The sequence below is a fragment of the Durio zibethinus genome, chromosome 2 (genome assembly GCF_047325235.1).
Source record: "Durio zibethinus cultivar Kanyao isolate XHJ-2024 chromosome 2, ASM4732523v1, whole genome shotgun sequence".
In the NCBI taxonomy this organism is placed as follows: Eukaryota; Viridiplantae; Streptophyta; class Magnoliopsida; order Malvales; family Malvaceae; genus Durio; species Durio zibethinus.
This window is the reverse complement of record NC_143163.1, coordinates 12,875,045-12,896,768: the sequence shown is the minus strand read 5'-3', so window position 1 is coordinate 12,896,768 and position 21,724 is coordinate 12,875,045. Positions and strand designations below refer to the sequence as shown.

Sequence of the window (21,724 nt, the reverse complement as noted above, 5' to 3'; positions counted from 1 at the left end):
TTACAGAGAAATCCACTAGTATTTGGGTATGGGCCTAAGAATTATTTCTACTTAGTGATATTATTCTTTTTAATTTCTAAAAACCCTTTTTTAAAATTATCATTTTATCATTTCACTTTTATTATCAAGTACAATACATACAAAGTAGTATGAAACAAATGATGAAAATCAAATAATGACAATAATTGATATTATCCTTTATTTTCAAATATTTTAATTTTATATTTCTTATCATTATTTCTTTGATAAAACATTTAAAAATAAAAAGTTTTAGTAATAGAAAATTTTCTTAATTTCCCAAAATTTAGGTGAAATTCAAGAAAATTGATTCTTTAATAATTCTTTAAAACGAAATTAATATTCTATAGTAAAAAATTAATCATTAGAATTCCCTTTAATATTCGAGTAAGGTCTCCAAAAACATATTTTTACTTGAAAATGTTATTCTATTTTATTTTTAAAAATGATGACAACTCAATTTGTAAATAGGAATATATTCTACTTGAAAATATATTCTTTCTAATATTGAAGCCCAAAATAGAGACTAAGCCTAAGAAAAGGAAAACTATTGGGCCAAAGAGATGATTTAGGCTAGATCCAACAATGGTCTGGTTAGGTAGCCAGTCCAGGTCGAGTCAAATGAGTCATAAGTCGGGTCTTGGGTTATAGAAGTCGAATCAGGTTTGACTCGATCAACTCTTTTCCTTTTTTTTTTCACATTATAAAAGCCAAACCTTTTTGTAAACTCATTTCATCTCTTCGTAAAAAATTATCTCTCATTAAAAAAAAAAAAAAACTAAACCCTTTAAACCCAGATTCCAAAAAGCTTATCGTTGCATCGTTATCGTCCCTCATTGTCGACCGCTACTAGTCAATCTCCTTTTCAACCTAAATTTTCACCTAATGTTCTCTTTAGCTTTATAGTCATAATTTGAAACTTTGAATTTCAAAAATCAACCCCTAAAGTCCTAGATCTAAGAGTGAAGCTTGAAACTTCAAGTCATTAAAAATCCATCTTCCACCGTCTAATCTCTTTGAGATTTTAGTATGTTAACTTTTTCTCCATGCTTTACCTTTCCACCTGTTTGATCGCCTAAAAGTTTGTCACCACTGCCACCCTTCTTATGCCACCATCACTTCTATCATTGACGATGGCTTGTTGTCGCTTCCTTTTCCTTTTTTATTTAAACCTAAAAGAAATCTTTTCATAGCCTGGTCAAGTCTGAACTCCAAGCTTGAAAACTTTATTCTTTTGCTATTTTTTTCTAGGTGTTTTTTTTTCTTTCTATTGTTTTTGTAGCTCCCTTACTAGGGATGTGGCTGGTAAGTTAGTTTTTTTGCAATTATTTTTTAATATCTTAGGTGGTAAGTAAACTGGACTTTAGTAGGCACGACAAAGCTTTGGGTGATTTTTGTGGTGGAGAGATTGTTATTGTGTGCTAGTAATGATGGTTTTGAGGTGGTTTGGGTGATGATAAGGGTTAGCATGGGGTGGTCTCGATGGTGGATAGAATGGGAAATAAGGGCTAGGTGAAATTTAGGTGTTTTTTTGGTGGTTGTTTGCTAGTGGAAGGTCGAGTATGTGGTAGCGGATGTTGGGGCGAAGTTTGGATAGAGGTTGAGCTTGATGGTGGTGGTAGGAAGTGGTCGGTAAGGTTAGCAATTTGGCTTTGTGTTTGGATTTTTCAAGAGGGGTTTGGTGGTGGAAAGAGGTAGTAGTGGTGTTGGAAGGGGTCTCGATCTTGGGTTTGGCTATTAAGGGGCTAAGGAAAGCTAAATCAGCTTGGAATCTTTACTTCTTCCTTTTGCTGTGTAAACTCCTATCTACAAAATTCTTGGGTTCCTTATAGAACCACTCCTCTAATAGAATGAAAATCTATAATTGAGATATGAGATTTCTCATAATCTTATTATAGTAATGGATGTTGCAACTTTCCAGCTATGTAATGGTGCATTTTAATGTTATGGAGCTGGTTTGATTAGTTCATGTTGAAGGTCAATTAGGTAAAATGGAAGGGAAAAATGCAACGTTGGAAATGCGAAACAATTTAGGGAAAAGAATGCCAGGAAAGTTGCCATGGCAATTGGCCTCATTTTATTTTGCAAAATTTCCTTAATTTTTTTAATTTCTTTTGGTTTTTTCTTTAATTAATCAAAATTTAATTAATTGGGCCTTGAAATCAAATATTAGATTTCCAAATTTTGGGCTTTAAAATTTGTTCTTAGAGTTGACCTAATTTTGAATTAACCCAAATTGAATTGGGTTGATATTAACACTTGTAAAAAATAATTTAAAACAATAAATCCCAAATAGCCTAAAAAAATAAATTCAATTAAAGTGCTCAAATAGCCTAAGAAAATAAATCCAATTAAAGTGCTCAAATAGGTTCAAATCTAAATTAAAATGTCCAAATTAAGAACAAAAAACAAATAAATCTAAATTGTTCCGAACAAAATTAGATGTTTACAATTATCCCTCATTGTACATTAATGAGAATCAAGAATATGAAAAAAAATATAGACAATAATGTTGTTCGAAGTCAGCAATTTAAACATTTTTCAAAAGTTTTTTTTGTTTTTCTTGCATTTCTTAGCTATTTTTTATATTTTTATATATATATATTTGAAAAACTCCTTCCATTAAAGGCTCAATAACTTTTGAAAATAAATATAAAAACTACTTTATAATAACTTTTCTTATCAAAGGTTCCACAACTTTTAAAAATAAATTTAAAAGCTCTTATTTTTGCTTCTTCTTTTTTTAAATTTGAAAACTGCTCTTATTAAAAACTTCGCAACTTTTGAAAATAAATATAAAAACCCATTTCATAAGAAGCTCTACAACTTTTAAAAAAAATTTTAAAACTCTCTTTTTGCTTCTTTTTTTTTTATTTTTGTGTTTTTTTTTTATTTGAAAAACTCTTCTAATTAGAGACTCCTTAACTTTTGAAAACATAACAAAATAACTTGGAGATTATGTTAGAAAGTCTTACAAATCTTTCTATCTTTGGTCAAAGGACTTACAAATTATTTCTATCTTTGCTTGGAGGTCTTGGGGATTATACCTTGAGGACATACAAATCATTCTCATTTTTGCTTGAAGGTCTTAGGGATTATGCCCTTAGGTCTTACAAATTTTAATGCTAAACTAGCTTTACTCGAAAGACTTATGAATCTTGCATGAAAGTCTTAGTAACTATGTTCGGAGGTTTTATAAATTGTGACATTAGATATTCTACTCGGAAGAGTTACGAATTTTGTTTGGAAAACTTAAAGACTATGCTCAAAGGTCTTATAAATTGTAACACTATAGATTTTGCTCGAAAGACTTATAAGTCTTGCCCAAAGGACTTAGAGACTATACTTATAAGTCTTATAAATCATGACACCAAAATAGATTTAACTCAAAAGACTTACAAATCTTGCCCGAAGATAGACACTATGCTCGGAGGTCTTATAAATTGTGACACCAAAACAGATTTAGCTTGAAAAACTTATAGATCTTGCTCGAAGAACTTATAGACTATGCCCGAAAGTCTTATAAATCTTAACACCTATGAATGCTCTTTTAAATAAAAACTCAACAACTTTAAATTTTTAACTGAAAAAGCTCCTTCTATACAAAGGGTAAACAATTTTAAAAATCTCATTTGGACAAGCTCATCCTAAATAAAGGTAAATAACTTTAAAAATCTTATTTGAAAAAGCTTCTTCTAAATAAAAGCTAAAAAACTTTATAAATCTCATCATATTTCATTTGCCAAACCATCCCATCATCATAGGTAAAACGATTTTTGGAAAATGATTTTTTTTTAGTTAGAAACTCTTTTCGCTCTAAAATTTCCAAACTTCTCTTCTTACAAGCTCTTCCTTTTTCATCTAAATTTTCTTTTTAATCTTTCAATCATCGTAATATTTTATTCCTTAAATCTCATCTTCATTTTTCTTTACAATCATTTCTTTTAAAATTTGTTGTTATTAAAGTTTATGGATCCTTGTTATTAAAGTTTCATATTTTACATAACACTACTAGATTTCATGCAAGGATATGTGAAAGGTGTTGCTTGCTTATGAAACCATAGTTACGAATGATCTTAGCCTAGGTAGATTCTTGTATATTAGCACTTGTTCATGATTTTACTTTAGTTATATCCATTGATCAAGCTATGAGGCATTCATGTTGAATGAAGCATTGAGAGTATAATATGATTCTTGCTGAATCTTATTTGCTAAAGGAAAAGCAAGAGCTTAAGTTTGGGGGTTTAATTGCGCTAAAAGTTTAGCTTTTTCATGCTTATTTTTAATGCAATTTTTCATATATTTTAGCTTGTTCTTTAGGATTTTTGGCAAAATTACTCCTAAATGCACATTTATCTTATGTGTAGGTACAAATAATGAAATTGAAGAATTTTGACCAATTTGGATACAATTTGAAGTAATTTTTTTTGCAATTTGTGCAAATGACCTAAACTAGTGTTAATAAGCAAAATTGATGCTTATAGAGTTTTCTTGACTTTTCTAGCATAATTTTTTTAATACTATTTGCATAGTTTTTTTTAAATAAAATGTAGGATAAATAAATTCATCAAGTGTTTGGAATTGTTTGCAAAGAAAAAAATTGACAAGTGAAGAAGGTGTTGCATGGACATATGCATGGAAACTGAGTTGAACATCAAAATTGCAAGGTTTAAAACACCAAGGCTAGAAGCTGATGTGGCATTTTAAGAGGCTGTGATTGGCTATTATGTTGACTTTGTGGAGCAACCATTACATCTGAAAACAAGTTGCAAACCTATTAAGGAAATAGCCAAGCACCAAAGTGGCACCAACAAGCACTCAACCATGAGCACCAGAAGAAGAAGGCTTTAAAAGCCATGATGCTTGGAGATTTTTTTAAAAATTTTTTAGAACCTAAAGCTCTTCCCTCTACCTATAAATAGGAGGTGAAGGCTGGCTATAGGAAGAGAGTTAGTTTAGGATTTAAATTTTTGTTTCTTTATTTTTTTACATTTTCTTTTTTGCAATTTACATTTTCTTAGTTAAACATTTTATTTCTAGCATTTTTCCTTTGAATTTCATTGCAAATTTATAGTTTCTCAAGTGTTTTTCAGTGCCCTTTTAAAATCTTTCAATAAAACTTACATGTACATTTGTTTTCTAGTTCAAATCTATTGATTTCTCATTGATGTTCAAAATTTTTTTGAATCTATTTGCTTTGACATACCTACGGTTTTTGGCTCATATCTCTATCAACTCTTCATTGCTTTTGCTCAAACTTGTTTTCATAGTTTCCTAATCCATAGAGCTACAACATAGTACTCTCATCACATTAATCTAGACAAAGGTTGGAAGTCATGCACGAATGTAAGTGACAGGTGCAAGCCAGGTGAGGATACTAATTGCGTGGATTCTTTCTCCACTTTGGCAATTTATTTGCATTATTTTCTTCTTTAAATCTTTAGTTCTATCAATAACCTTGTTCAGTTTCATTTTGTGTAATTAATTTCATGCTTTTAAGTACTGTTTGGTTAATTTTTGTTGAGCATGTTCTATTTTTTCATATTTTGCACTATTTTTGAAATTGAGTTCATTGAGCTAATTTTTTTCGATTAATTCATGCTATTTTCTTGTTAATTTAAGTAGTTAATTTATAGATCTATATTGTTCCATTTTAGATGAAGTTTATTTTCATTAAATAATTGCATATTGAAATTTTCTTTTACACTCTTCATATGTTTCTAGCACATATTAGAATTGGAGTAGTTTTTGTTCAAGTGTTATAATTTTTTGCATGTTTTCTTCTGCAATTTTAATTTTTCACATAGTCTTTTATTCTATTATAAAAATTTCAGTTTAGGTTTAGTTTTATTTGTGCCATTTTGTGAAGTATAAAAACCAATTTCCAACTTGTTTGTTTCTTGTTGTTTCTAGTTTGCCATATATAGTTGGTTGATTCTTCTTTTGTATTCAATTCATTTTTTTTTACTCTTAGATCATGTTTTCATATAGCTTGCTTAATGTTTAGTTCAAAATTTAGTTCACATTTAGTAAGCCTCGCATGTTTTTAGTTTGAGTACATGTGCACTTTATAGTTTTATTTTGGTTATATTCATCTTAGCCATCATTTTCAGTTTCATGCATTATTTTTTATTTCTTCATTTTCACATCATTTTCATACATACTTTTCATATTTGATTTCAATCATGAATTTTATTTTAGCTATTACTTGTTTTTGCATTTTAAGATTAGTTATGATTTTTCATTTGCATTTTGTTCTTTTTTTTTTTCCATGTTTTGTTTTGTTATTTGGTTTTAGTTCATCATTTATTTTTTAGTAGAATTTAATTTTGATATATTCATGGATATTCTTTGATTAAGCCAACTTTAGCAAGAGCAAGATGATAACCAGTACTTAGCTTAAGAAGTTCTACCTAATCTCTATGGGATTGACATTTAGATTAAAAAAGTTATTTTTACTATTTGTCCAACCTATATACTTACATATTTCCTGATTCAATATATATATATATATCTGCATAAAAAAGATATAGACAAATTATAAGAGATTAAAGATAAAAAATTTTACCCAATGTGCTTCTAATATTGAAGCCAAAAATAGAGAATCCATAAGCCCAAGAAAAAGAAAGCTATTAGGCCAAAAAGATGATATGAACAGGATCTAACAGTAGTCTGGTTAGGTTGCCAGTTCGGTAGGGTCAAATGAGTCACGGGTTATAAAAGTCGAGTTAGGTCTAACTTGGTCAACTCATTTTTTTTCACATTATAAAAACCAAACCTTTGTTTAAACTCATTTCATCTCCTTTTCAGAAAAAATCATCTCATTTAAAAAAATAAAACCCCCCAAACCCATATTTTGGTAGACCTACTATTGCATTCCATTATCCCTCACCACTGACTAATCTTTTTTTCAACCCAAATTTTTACCAAATGCTCTTCTTAACCATTTGATCACCATTCCAAACTCTAATTTTCCAAAATCAACCCTCAAAGTCCTAGATTTATCAGGGAAGCCTGAAACTTCAAGCCATAAAAAATCTTTCTTTTACTGTCTAATCTCTATTAGATTTTAGTATATTGAGGTTCTCTCCATGCTCTACCTTCTCACTGTATCCGATTACCGAAAAGTCCATTATCGCTGCCACCCTCCTTATAGTGCCATCACTTCTATTGCCAATTGTGGCTTATTTTTTTTTTTTTCCCTTTTTATTTTAACCTAAAAAAAATCCTATCAGAGCTTAGTCAAGCTCAAACTCTTTTAAACTTAAGAACTTTATTCTTCTGCTATTTTTTTTGTCTTTCTTTCTTTATGTTGCATCTGTGGCTCTCCTATTGGAGATGTGGCTGGCAAGTTAGTTTTTTGTGTTTGTTTTTTCATAGCTTAGGTGGTAGGTGAACCAAACTATGGTAAGTGCAGTAAGTTGGGTGTGAATTATGTGGTGGAGAGATTCATTGTTGCTTTTTGTATAGTCTGGAAATGTATAGATCAAGTAATAAAATGAAAGTATTCCAATATCGTCTCCTAAAGGATTATAGATTGTAATTGTTGGGTAGTTCTCAAGTACCAAAGTTGAAATCTTAAAATCTTATATCTAAACAAAAGAAATTCAAGGATGATTACAAAATAAGAAAATAGAAAAATAATGTAGGCTTGAATCATATTTATAAAACTGTCATTTGATAAGCTAGAGACAAAAGCCAAAATAAGATCTAAAAAGAAATAATGATTGCAAACTTGAAAATAATGAAAGCTTAAGATTGTCAAAAGTAAAAGACTAATGGGATCAAGATTTGTAGCATGAAACTTAAAAGCTTGTAGAAAAATAAGTGTAGGCAAAACTAATCTTACATAAAAGAAAATTTAAAAAGCAAAGGTTGCCTGAAATTAAATAAATTAAGAGAAAAGAAAGTGAATGCCAAAAACTTGCGAGTAGAAAATAACAAAAATTGAAACCAAAAGTAAGAAAAAAAGAGCTTGAAAAATGAATACTTCTTGAATTATAGAAAAAAATTTAAAGAAACAACTTTTATCATTGGCAAATCTGTCACCTAAGCTAATAACTAAACTAAAAAAAATTTAAGAACAAAAAAAGAAGAAAAGAGAAGAATGAAATGATGAAACAAGTGAGAATGGCCTTCTATTTACATAAAAGGTTCGGTTATAGTGGGATAAAAATTACAATAGCTTGAATTTAAATCAAATGCTAAGAGATATGATTTATTTTTATCTTCAAAGTGCTTTGACCTAATAGGACTCTTGCTTTTTGAAGAGGTGTAGCCGAATGGGTGTCTTGGGAAGCAATTTGGCCATGTGATCTTTGCTTGATATAATTTTGATGCAATCTCCTCATAGGTTCGACTATAATAAGATTTAAGACGAGGGAATTGATTCTTATCCAAACTCATAGGATGTAGCCTATAAATATTCAAAAAGATAAGCAAAAAAATCCATCTCAAACACAAAGACTCTTGGTCGAATAAGGTAAAGTCTATGATAGCTTAAAATTCTTCAATGTTAAGCAAAAAAGTCATGGTAGAGTTCAAACTTTTTTTGGCCACATGGTAAAAATCCTTGTGCATTTAAATTTGCACGAAGTCTTCTACGAAAACAGATAGGGCCAAATGGTGTAGGAATCCTTCATGGATGCAAATTCCTTTCTTGGCCACATGAAAGATTCCTAGTGTAAGTAGAAATCTTGGATCTTGTTTTGGTTGAATACAAGGATGACTTGAAAGTCCATGTAAATGTAAAATTCCTATCTAATTGCATGGTTGAATGGTCTTAAACCAATAAGGTTTGGCTAACCTTTGATCTTATATGGCTGAATATGCACCTTTATGCATGAATTGCATGTTTCCTCATCCATAGGCTTTAAACCCTAAAATCATAAAAAAATAAAAAAGCATTAAAGCACCAAAATTTAAATAAAATTTAAAATTTAGCACCAATTTTTGCATGTAAAAATACTATATTTTTAGGTACTATCACACCTCCACACTTGAATCTTTACTTGTCTTAAAGCAAAATCTTCAAATCAACATAACTAAAAATCACTATACATACTCACAAAGTCAAAATTACCTAAAGTTTCTTTCATGCACTATTGTAAAATACAAAGTTAAATATAAATATAGGGTTACCAAAAATTCTTTCAAAAACAAGCTCTCAATATTTTATGCTTTTTACATTTATGAATTACTCAATCCTTAATTCATGCATATAATTCAAGTAAAAAAAATGTAAAACATTTCATCACATTTCAATTCAAAGATAGAATAGGCTTCATATGTTCACTTTTTGCTTTCCTCTCCATTAATGTTAGACTTACATACTTGACTCAAGATCAAAAGATCTTTTAAGCTTGTAAAGTATAGCTTGGGTTAAGGTAGGAAAAAAAATTTAGGCTCAAAACCCTTAGCTTACTTTCTTTGAAATTTCTTGGACTTTGAAACTTTGAATTCTTAGATATCACTTTATTCTTTATTCATGGCATTTCTCTTTTTTTTTTTTAAACTTTAGTCATTTTTAGCTTTATTAGGCTTTGCCTTGCATTTGGCTTTTTTTCTTTTTTCAAACCTTGCACCTCTTTTCTTCTCAAATACATAAAAATGTCCATAATACATAAGTAAGCACATTGGGTTAGAAACAAAGAAGGGATAATAATCAAAGAAAAAGCTTATTGGGCTTATTATGTTGCTAAATAAACAAAGAAAAGAGAATAATATAGCAAGCTCAAAATATAGGTACTAAAGATGCATCATTAAAAGGTGGGCTGAAAAAAGGCTTAAACAGTTTAAAAAATTGGTAGATCATCTCTTGAGTCAAAGACAATATAGAATTTCACCTTGAGATTGAGTAGGTGAATTCTAGAGCACTTATTCAAATCCTCAAATTTTCATACAAATCCACATCTCATAAAAATTTCACAAGAATCATAACATTTCATTGAAAGAGAATAAAAAACATATGTACAAAAATCATATCCAAAGAGAAACATGCTAAAAAATTCCTTTCAAGTTTCACCATACTCATAATTAACTTAATTTCATACTCAAGACATTCTTTGAAAACTTATGCAAAATTAACTAAGTGTGTGTGTTACGGACCTAAAGAGAAGTTCTGAATCTCACATCGAATATAAAAGGTCACTGCGTATAAAAAGATTCACCCCATCTCTTTCTTGTAAGGTATATTTTGTAGGATAAAACCGTGAGGCCAAGGAGCCAGAGCGAAAAATTTCTCACAAGGGTGTGAACCGTGACAGGTAAACTAATCTAAAACGCCGGATGAGTGGATGCCCAGGTCTCGAAATCTACGAGTTCGAAGCTTAAGTCTCGACCAGTGATAAGTTTCAATCCACGTCAAGTGACTCGAGAGAGGTAGGCAGGATGATCAGCCTCCATAATAAAGGCATCACGAGGTTGGGTAGAAAAAAATATCACGGACCTAAAGAGGAGTCATGAATCTGACATCGAATATAAAAGAAAGGTCACTGGGGTATAAAAGAGTTCACACCATCTCTTCCTTGTGAGGTACCTTTTGTAGGATAAAATCGTGAGACCAAGAGAGCCAAAACGGATAAACCTCATAAGGGTGTGAATCGTGATAGGAAAGCTGATCTGAGACCTCGGATGAGTGAATGCTCGGATCCCGAAGCCGCGTGAGTTCAGAGCTTAACTCTTAACTCGTGACATGTGTATCAATGAAATCTGGTATGTCAATTTGGTTTTAAAGCAAAAATAAGTTAAACTTTCAAAGAAGTTTAAAAAAACCATTTTTTTCCCTCCTACACTTACTTCAAACATTATAACAAATCAAATCAACTAAAACCAAGGGAAAAGAAATACTCATTAAATTCATTTTAGGATCGAATCATCTTTTGCATGAGATATCCTCATTGCTTCACTTCATTCCTACAAAAATAAACTCAAACAAAAACATTAAAACATACATGTCCTAATAAAGATAAAGAAAACATAAACCATAAAAGTAAAATTTAAGTAACTTTTCAAACAAAGCTAGTTTTGGTCAAGCTTGACCATCCCTAAATCTAACAAAATCATCTTATCCTTTTAAGAGAAAGTGTGTTTTGTTACATCCTTCTTTACGGAATGACACAACCAAAAATAATCTTAGAAGGTGTACTAACTCTCCTAGTTGGAATAACATAAACAGAACTTGAGTTCATAATGGGTTTGGCATTACTAGAGCCAGGGGTTGCCAAGTGGTTTTGTAACAAGGGATTATGAGGTTTAGCAACTAAGTTAGAATCTTTAAGGCTTTCCTTTACCTTATTGCATTTACATCATCTTCATCTCTAAGGATACCATACCTTTGAGTCAAATTGTATTTTATTGTTTTTGAATCTGAGGGTAATGTTAGAGTTGTATACATCAATTAAGGCTTTGACAGTTAACAGAAAAGGTTTACCTAATAGTAATGGAGCTTTATCATCCTCTATGTCTAATACAGTAAAGTCTATATTGAATGCATACTTACTAACTTTTACAAGCATATTTTCCAACATCCCTTACGGTAGCATGGTAGAGTGGTCAATAAATTTCAGGTTGAATTTTACAAGCTTTAACTTTTTACACCCTAGCTACATAAAAACATTTAAAGGCATTAAGTTTATGTTAGACCTAAAATCATAATAAGTTTTATCAAAATTTAAATGTCTAACTCTATAAGAAATAGTAAAACTCCTTAGATCTTTTTATTTTTTTAGCAAGAGTTGTTGAAGTTTAGGGATATAATTTTCCACAAATGTGGCCTTCTTTAATTACTTAAGCAGCCCATTTAGAATAGGCCTTAAAATAAGTGGTGTTACGTTAAAACATTGTCTGTAAGTAGACATTCTTACGCTCATCCTTAGCCTTACTTAAGCTTCCTTTTGTATCTCCTTTTCTTGAACTACTTCCTCTTGATTTGACTCCTCTTAAACTACCTCATCAAGCTCAAGTTGAATGCTTTCTAGTAGTGCTCTTCCCATTTACAATAGCATCTGACCTTCTTCAACAAATCTTTCAACATATTCTTCAAAATTCTCTTCATAGTCCATCTCAACATTTTTTTTTTTAAGATCTTTTTCGTAAGGTTCAATATTTTTAGAGGCCTCTAGTGACATTGGGTCAAAACCCTTCAAAATTTTTCTTCCAAACCTTAATAGTTCCTCACCTTCCAATATATCCTCTTTTTTCATAAAATCTACCTCAAGTTATTTTAAAAAGCTAGGAAGGCTTACCACTATTGGTTCATTCATGATATCATCCTTTTTATCAAAGTCATCTATCCCAACATCTCCCAATGAACAGATAGTATTACAAGCTTTCTTGTCTTGTCTTTTAGGGTTGGACTCAATATTGCTGAGTAAGATACCTATAATGTGGTTGGCTATAGCTTGGGCTAGTTAATCTATCTGGTTTTCAATATTCTTGATTGATGCAGCTTGGTTTTGAGTATTGGCATTGTTGGCTTGCATCAATTAGGTTAACATATCCTTAAAACTTTTTTTTTTCTTGAGATTGATTGTAAGTTGATGGATTAAGGTGAAAGTTATTATTTTTGGTGTTGGTGGATTGGTGGTTAGGTTGATTCCAAGAAAATTTGGGGTGGTTTTACCATCCAAGGTTGTAGGTGTTGCTACATGGATTGTAGTTCAACTTGGATTGTTAGATAAATTGGACAAGTTTTATCCTAAACTGACATTTTTCGCTTGAATGAGGTCATTCACATATATTACATGAAACAAAGGGACTTTGGATTTCATTCACATGGTTGGTTTGGGATTGGGCACCTAAGGCTTTTTCTACATTTTTGGTTAAGGTGGTTAACTATAAATTTATTGAGGTAATTGCATCAATTTCAAATAAACCAGTAGATTTCTTATTTATATTTTTCTCCATGCTCCATTGATTGCTGTTAACGACCATTTCTTCAATTAGCTTATTGACCTTTTCAGCAGTCTTACTCATGATTACTCCTCTAGCAACTAAGTCCAAAATGGTTCTCATGGATGATGTAAGACCATTATAGAAAATCTGGATCTGAAACAATTAGGGTAATCCATAATATGGGCACTTCCTTTGCAACTCCTAACATCTTTCCCATGCATCATATAGTTTTTCACCTTCTATTTACATGAATGTGGTGATTTCATTTCTAAGTTTGGTTGTTTAGGCTTGTGGAAAGAATTTTGCCAAAAATTTCCATACCAAGTCATCCCATGTTGTGATAGAGCTAAGTGTTAGTGATGTTAACTAACTATTTTCCTTGTCTCTAAAAGAAAAAGGAAAAAATCGTAATCGAATAGCATCATAAAAAATACCATTATAATGAAAAGTATCACATAATTCAAGAACTTTTGAAAAATGAAGGTTAAGATCATCGTTAAATAGTCCTCCAAACTACATAGAAGTGTGGACTATTTGTATTATTGAAAACTTGATCTCAAAATTGTTTGCTCGAATGACTGGCCTTATAATGGATGGTTGAAATCCGAAAACCATTAGAATTGGGAACTGCATAATCCCTGAAAGTTTTTTAAGGTTTATTGTTTGCATTAGCCATTAATGTTGGTGCAAGTGGTGTTGATTGCTCTTTTCTTCTTTTTCTAAAAGTCCTTTCAAGCTCTTGATCAATTGGAGCTAAAACAACACTTATGGATTCATGCATGCAAGCAAGAAAATATAAAAAAAAAAAGATAAAAACAAATAAAAGTAAAAGAGTTTAGATTACAAAAGTTTAAGAAATACTTATTGATATTCAAAACAACACTTTAATTCCTAGCAATGACGTCTAAAACTTGATTGCTGCTTTTTGTATAGCCTATCAATACACAGATCAAGTAAAAAAATGAAAGTGTTCCAATATCATCTCCCAAAAGACTATAGATTGTAATTGTTATGTAATTCATAAGTACCAAAATTGAAATATTAAAATCTTATATCCAAACAAATGAAATTCAAGGTTGATTACAAAATAAAAAAATAGAAAAGTAATGTAAGCTTAAATCTCACTTATCCAACAGTCTCTTGGTAAGCTAAAGACAAAAGCCAAAACAAGATCTAAAAGGAAATAATGATTGCAAACTTGAAAATAATGAAAGCTTGAGATTGCCGAAAATAAAAGGCTAATGGGATCACAATTTCTAGCATGAAAAGCTTCTAAGAATATAAGTGTGGTCAAAACTAATCTTGCATAAAAGAAAATTTAAAAAGTAAAGGTTGTATGAAATTAAATAGATTAGGAGAAAAGAAAATGAATGCCAAAAACTTGTTAGTAGAAAATAACAAGAATTGAAACCAAAAGTAAGAAAATGAGATCTTGAAAAATGAACTTTTTGAATTAAAGAAAAAAATTTAAAGAAACAAACTTTTGTTATTGGTAAATTTGTCACTTAAGCTAAAAACTAAATTAAAGAAAAATTAAGAAAAGAAAAGGATAGAAGAGAGGAGAAGAATGGAACAATGAAACAAGTGAGAATGGCCTCTCTATTTATAGAATGGGTTCGACCATAGAGAAATAAAAATTATAAGAGTTTGATTTTAAATCAAATGCTAAGAGATAACAATAAATTTAGCCATTAGTAGGGTATAGAATAATGTCACTAAATATTTATTTTTTGTCACCATATATATTTCGTAACACAAGATTAAATGTCATGACATTTGTTAGCTTTGCACCGTCGCTAAATGTCGAATGTGATGATACCAAAATATCATCAACTATTGTGAAGCTAAAGTGACAATAAAATCAAATATCACCTTATGCTTTATTTTTTTGTAATGTTAGGTTTCGTTAGCTATATATGAAAAAAAAAATCATTAAATGCTATAATCATCAAAAAATAAATTATAAAAGCTTATATATTAGTGACAAATGGTAAATCATCATAATATTAGTGACACAATTAACGTAACCTATGATTGTAAGATAACGTCAAACGTGATAATAAATCAACCGCCAACTTATGCTTTTTTTTTTTTTTTTGTGATGTTAGGTTTCATCAGCTATATATGAAAAGAAACGATCATTAAATGCTATAATCATCACAAAATAAATGATAAAATCTAATATATCAATGAAGAAAGGTAAATCATCACAATAATAGTGACACAATTAACGTTACCTATATAAAATAAGTCATAAAAAATTCCATGTCACTAAATATACATAAAATGTTTAATTTAGGTGACGATATATTAAATATATGTCAATTAAATTCATCACTAATTACAAATTTATTTTCGTCACTAAAATAAATATCATTAGTTGAATATGACGATGCTATAATCGTCATGGAAAATATTTTTAAATGACAAATTAATCATTTTAATGTTGAAAAAAATTTCTTTTATAATGGTGACAAAATATTGAACGTCACAAATCCTAACTGTCATTTTTCTAGAATAATCTAATATAATTAATATTGTTTTTAGAAAATCTTGTATAAATAAGAAGAAATGATAAATTATCATCCACATATTTGCATTGATTTTAAATATAGTACATTCTTTAAAATCAATTCTAAAATTATATAGAAATAATATTGTCTAAAAAACGAAGAGTATTAAAACTATGAAATAGTTCGTGATCAAAAGCACATCTTTAATCTCTCGATACAATTCTTGTATCGAGGGTGATTGTGTTGATTGTGAGTTTGTATCACTTGAAACTGCAATAAATAATTAATAACAAATATTAAATGACAATAGAAACAATACGATCAAAACAAAACAAGACCATAGGATCCATCAAAATAAAGTATACAATAACTCACATTCCAATCAACTTACAAAAATATTAGAATCTAATAAACATAACAATTAACCCAGCATCGTCATTCTAGAACAAGCTTTACAATAAGTTGAAGTTAGTACTATGTTTTTCGTTAAACATAAAAAGAAATTATCTCAATTTTACTATGAATCTTTCACTTTCCTAATTATAAATCATCATTCTAGACACAAAGCACGTGAAACATTCATAATAATTCAATCTAAACCAAGCAACTATAATCCAATTAGTATAACTACATATATAATGTGCCCTAAACATTACATATTGAAATATTCCTATTCCCTAAACATGCACGTAAAAGGGATCAAGGTTCATTCAGTATATATATATGTATGCTCTAACAAAACCTAAGGCTAGTGCATCACATAGGGATTTTGTTAGCAGCTGACAAGAAATAATGCAACTCAAAACTATATTAAAATTCTTACTTGTTTTTGTTTTTGACAATCTTCAAGTGGTCCAAGCCAAAGATAGACTTTCTTTTTTATTCGCTGCTGCACATCAAAAGTAGAATTAGGGACTGTTTAGATTACTTCATAACCAAACCAAATAAAAAAACAGATTTGTAACAGATTCCAATATTGAAACAAATTTGTATTCAGTTCAACTGCTCAATTCTACTTAAACAAACCATGTCAGTTAGGTAACAAAATAATCCTAAATAAGACTCATCAAATCTGCATAATACCTTAAGACCCACTTTGTCTGGAAGAAAGAGATCAATATCTTAAAAAACTTCTCCTACAAATGAAAAGGAAAGATAATGACCATGCACGCTACTGCTTCAATCGTTTAATAATAACGAATAAAAATAGAATCATCCTTAAGCAATAGTTTCAATGTAGACATGAGTCAAAACAAAAATTATCTAAGGGTGTGTAAAAGGAAATGTTCGTAGCTCAAGTTGCACAACTAAGTAATTGTAGAATGTTTGTCCCTTTAAATAGGACAGCCTTTTCTGAATGTTTGTATATACATATAAACATACTATTTTCAACAAAATCATCAATAGTAAACTAGTCAAAGAACTCTATAAATGCCCCCTTTTTTTTCCACTATATCAGCAGACAGAAATGAGCCATCTTCTCACCTTCTTGTCCCTGTCATTTTAAGAACAATGAGACAAAAATCTAGTTAGTTTGGATTTATGGTCTTAAACAAACAATAAAGTGCCTGTCTTTATCATCTTCATATTTGCTTTTCCATGGAATATTATATGGAAGAGTTATTCCAAAGCAAAGCCGCAAATTTTGCTTGAAATTAATGCTTAAGACTTTGCTTCAATTATCCCATTTGCCAGCAAAATCAACGAACTTGACACCGTGTATATATAGGTTAATCCTATATGCAAATCATCTTCCTTGAACAAAATTACAAGCTCCAAGCTCTTACTATAGACTTAAATTTTCAACTTGAGTGAAACAATATAACAAAACCAGGAATTATTGGCTTCTGTCCATTGGTTATCCAATTACTTCATCCAGTTCTTACCCAATGAACTCAAGTTCATTTACCATTGGCCTGATGACTTTTCCATCCAAGCATCCTCTGAGGCCTTTCCAGTTTCCAAAAGTGTATGCCTATTTTTCTTCAACAAATCTTCAGCCTGGTAGATACAGGAAAAAAAATAAAATTTCTAGATGAATGAAAACGTGCAGAATAAACCCACAGTTTCAGGCTTTTTGCCCTATCATCACATGGATACTGGGCTACTATTCAAGTTGAATGGCCTCTTACAGCTTGTTTTGTTCCCTTTTGCATGTGTCACCGCTACTTCATTTCTTGGACACCAGCCTGATACTCATTCCCACTTTCATCAATCTATCAAAGCATTTGCAGTGTATATCTGAATTCCTTCGAGGCATAGACTCCTATATGCTCTTACAAAGGCTAACAACATCACTGCAGCCACCTTTTTTTGAAGGCCAATGCTAAAAACCATAAAAAAGACTGCTTTGTCTGACAGAATCTGATATATATTTCTTCTCTTTGCTTGATTATTACTTCAATCAACCAGCTAAAGTTCTCTTCAAAAAAAAAAATACTTTTGAAGCTCACCTCAGTGCTTGGATGATCCAATATTTCTAAACTTTTCAGATTCAATGCCTGCATAAGAACTGAAATCAAGTGACTGAGGAATCTTACGGCATTTTAAAACTACAAATATTTGCTAAGAATCAATGCTTAAGAATGCAAGAAAAAAAGGTTCTCCAAAAAAGTTCCCAAGGAATGGATTGATGATTTCGCACTAATCAAAATAAGATAATAATATAAGGCTGGATGTATGGGAAAGGGAAAGAAACCCAACCTCAAGTGCTTTGCATACTTTATCAACCTCAGGTGCATAGTTAATCTTCTGTGAAGTCATTATGAGTTCAAGTACACCAACACAGGACTGTCTAAAAGGTTCAAAGACTGGCAACGCCAAGGCTCCCTGGACATTGTAATGCAGAGCATGATCAAGCCGTGAATACTCTCTGCTGGAATAGTACTGTACATTTGAACTCCATTCTGGTAATTTCTTCCAGAAAACACGGCCAGGAAGTCCTAGCTGTTCACCACTCTCTCCATCCACAGAAAACATGTACATCAAAGAAACCATCCTATACTGATGTAGTCCATTGCAATGCGGATCAAGGACAAAGGGTTGCCTCGAAGTTGTTAACGACCCCCACTTTTTACGGGTGCCCAAACCTGAGCTAGAACATGTTGTTCAGTTGATTCTTTGAAGTAGCACAATGCCTGAGCCATCCTCTGTTTAATTACACAATAACTATCTGGGTTCTCAAGGGGCAGCAGTCCCAAAAATGGAGAAGGCAGTCCTCTATTATCATTGTCCTCCTTTGGATTTTCATTTACCGGATTGGAAGTACCTGCATATAGTACAATTTAAAATACAAATCAAGTCAGTTAAACAACAGATGCTCTACTCAATTACACAGGTATAGTTTCTAGTATGAGGATATAGACTAAGACCAGAAAATTATAAAAATTCAGGTGCTCCAAACCAACCAATTAAAACATAAAACACCCAAAAGGAAACAGCTAATTCAACTCAGAAAAACTTGACAAAAAAGCAACCCAAAGCTAACAAAAAAAAAAGCATATAAACAAATCAACGTAAAGGAAGAAATCACTTGCAAACTTATCAAGTTAAAAAGGAAAAAGATCGTAACCGGTGGGGGCCAGATGAGCCGGCACGAGCGGCGGCAGAATATTCCTGTCCCAATTATTGGGGCTTAGCTTATGGGGCAAAGCCCAAAACCAACGATTAACAAATATTTTTTTGGGTAAACCCTAAAATTAAACAAATAGTTTTTGGAGAGTGATTTTGGAATACAAATTTTGGATTGTTAGTCGATCAACGTCGGCCAAATTGCTTTTGGACACTTGCTTCTACTTGATTAACATTAGAGAGTGGCTTCTACTCAGTTAATCGATTTGGCAAAAAGCCAGAGAGGAGGGTAAAAGAGAATAGGAGGTGAGACGGTTTTGGCAAAATAACCCATGAGATTGTTATTATGGGTTTCGGAGGGAGTATGAAAAATATAATAAAAGCATATACCATTTTAAATGGTATAGTTTAGAAAAAACTTTAATTAAAATATTTTTATGGATATTAATAACAAATTAAATATATTTGTACCAAATAAAATTAAAAATGATAAATGTAGGTAATATATATATATATATTATAAATTTATGAATCATTGAATCGTAAAGTAAGAGTATAAAAAATATAAAATAAAAATAATGTTAAATACTTGTTATATCACACTAATTTTTTTTGAAGAAATCATGACTGTAGATTTAATAAAAATGTTAGGAATGGATTGTCATTATAAAATTTTCTTTTTATTTAAGATTGTTAAGATTTGAATTTTAATTTTTAGAATTATGAGTTTATTTTTTTGTTATTATTTGATAAAATTTTAAACTTATCAAAAAAAATTTATCACAAATAAAATTTTAAATTTGTGACAAATTTAATACGTCACCTAAAATCCAAAACATCACAAAAAAATTTGTAATGTCATTTATAGTTAACTAATGTGTTAAATTTGTGATAAAAATTAATAACTTCACCTAAAATCTATTAAAAAAATTCGTTACAGATAAAATTTTAAATTGATGACAAATTTATAGTATCACTTAAAATCCAAAACGTCACAAAAAAATTTCTTGCAAAATAAATTTGATGATAAAAGTTTGTGACATTTATGTTATTGTCATATAACACCATATATTGATATGACAAAATTACAATGTCATTAATAGTTAACTAGAGTGTTTAGTTTATCATAAAAATTAATAATGTCACCTAAAATCTATTAAAAAATTCATTACAAATAACATTTTAAATTGGTAACAAAATTATATTGTCACCTAAAATTCAAAACGTCATAAAAAAATTTATCGCAACAAGATTTTAGTGATGTTATCATGTGAGGATTTTATATATCATTATATCATCATATCAAATATCCAAAAAAAATATAAAAGTGTGACGAAATATATTATTTGTCATCTTTTACATACTTTGCATGACGAAATATAATACGTCACTTATAAAAAGCATCACAAATTGTCAAATTTATTGTAGTGCTTATCTTCATCTTCAAAGTGCTTTGACTGAATGAAACTCTTGCTTCTTGAAAAGGTGTAGCTAAATGGGTGTCTTGGGAAGCAATCTTGACCATGTGATATTTGCTTGATATAATCTTGATGCAATTTCCTCATAGGTTTTGCTAAGGTAGGATTCAAGACAATGTAATTGATTCTTATCCAAACTCTTAGGATGTAGCTTGTAAATATTCAAAAAGATGAGCAAAAAAATCCATATCAAACACAAACACTTTTGGCCAAATAAGGTGAAGTCTATGGTAGCTTGAAAGTTTTCAATGCTAAGCAAAATAGTCATGATAAAATTCAAACTTTTTTTGGCCGCATGGGGAAAGTCCTTGTGCATTTAAATTTGCATGAAATCTTCTTAAAAAATAAATAGGGCCAAATGGTGTAGAAGTCCTTCATGGATGTAAATTCCTCTCTTGGCCATATAAACAAGTCTTAGTGCAAGTTAAAGTCTTCAATCTTGTTTTGGCTAAATAAAGGATGATTTGAGAGCCTATGTACATGTAAAATTCCTCTTTGATTGCATGGTTGAATGTCCTTGAACCAATGAGATTCAACTAACCCTTGATCTTGTATGGCTGAATATGCACCTTCATGCATGGATTAGATGCTTTCCTCATCCATATGCTTTAAACCCTAAAATAAAAAAATAGCATTAAAACACTAAATTTTGATAAAAATTTAAAGTTTAGCACCAATGTTTGCATATAAAAATACTACTTTTAGGTGTTATCAAATATTGCTAGTGTGTGCTAAAAGTGATGGTTTTAGGGTGGTTTAGGTGATAGTAGGGGTTGGCATGGGGTGGTCTTGATAGTGGATAGAATGAGAAACAAGGGTAGGTGAAATTTAGATACTGTTTGGTGGTTGTTTACTAGTGGCGAGTTGAGTTTATGGAGGCCAATGTTAAGATGAAGTTTGGAAGAAGGTGAGGCTGATAGTGGTAGTAAGAAATGATGGGCAAGGCTAGCAACTTCATTTTGTGTTAGGATTTTTCAAGAGGGTTCTATTTTTAGAAAGAGGCAGCAGTGGTGATAAGAAGGGTCTTAGTCTTGCGATCGACTGGTAGAGGGTTAGTGAAGGCCAAATCAATTTGGATTTTTGCTTTCTCCTATTGTGTGAACCCCTTTTTGCAAAATTCTTGGTTTCCTTATAGAATCAATCCTCTAATAAGATGAAAATCTCTAATTGGGAGTTGAGATTTTTTGGACTCTTGTTGTAGTAATGGATGCTGCAACTTTCATGTGGTGTAATGCTATATTTTGTGGTTAC

General features: G+C 30.6%; 1 protein-coding gene and 1 non-coding gene across 15 annotated transcripts; one reads left to right on the top strand and one right to left on the bottom strand.

Moving 5' to 3' along the window:
* Positions 1 to 8,091: 8,091 nt before the first annotated feature.
* LOC111309310 (protein NLP6-like) lies at positions 8,092 to 19,333 on the bottom strand. Of its 14 annotated transcripts, XR_016331386.1 has the most exons (6): positions 18,997 to 19,333; positions 18,129 to 18,693; positions 17,879 to 17,926; positions 17,558 to 17,732; positions 16,249 to 17,426; positions 15,466 to 15,695 (listed from the first exon to the last, which is right to left on the bottom strand). XR_016331386.1 is itself a non-coding variant. In XM_089750560.1 (5 exons), the coding sequence occupies exons 2-5, from the start codon at positions 18,420 to 18,422 to the stop codon at positions 8,421 to 8,423; spliced, it is 447 nt and encodes a 148-aa protein (XP_089606686.1). In that variant the 5' UTR covers positions 18,423 to 18,693; positions 18,997 to 19,333; the 3' UTR covers positions 8,092 to 8,420. The 14 variants fall into 14 exon arrangements, 2 of the variants coding, with proteins under 2 accessions (XP_089606686.1, XP_089606692.1); XM_089750560.1 differs by lacking the exons at positions 15,466 to 15,695; positions 17,558 to 17,732; positions 17,879 to 17,926 and adding exons at positions 8,092 to 8,434; positions 8,825 to 8,897 and having other exon boundaries at positions 16,249 to 16,314; XR_016331395.1 differs by lacking the exon at positions 15,466 to 15,695 and adding an exon at positions 8,475 to 8,897 and having other exon boundaries at positions 16,249 to 16,314; positions 16,509 to 17,926.
* LOC149520011 (small nucleolar RNA R71) lies at positions 13,082 to 13,188 on the top strand. The gene has a single exon (XR_016335628.1). It is a non-coding gene; the product is annotated as a small nucleolar RNA R71 (small nucleolar RNA).
* Positions 19,334 to 21,724: the final 2,391 nt, after the last annotated feature.

What these genes read in the sequence shown, in the direction of transcription:
- LOC111309310 (XM_089750560.1), bottom strand. Translation starts at nt 18,422, where the DNA reads ATGGTTTCTTTGATGTACATGTTTTCTGTGGATGGAGAGAGTGGTGAA. An exon ending in AAGTATGCAAAGCACTTGAG is followed by an intron (nt 16,315 to 18,128) that starts GTTGGGTTTCTT and finishes TTTGATGTGCAG; the next exon opens with CAGCGAATAAAAAAGAAAGT. An exon ending in ATTGTCAAAAACAAAAACAA is followed by an intron (nt 8,898 to 16,248) that starts GTAAGAATTTTA and finishes TTATGATTTTAG; the next exon opens with GGTTTAAAGCCTATGGATGA.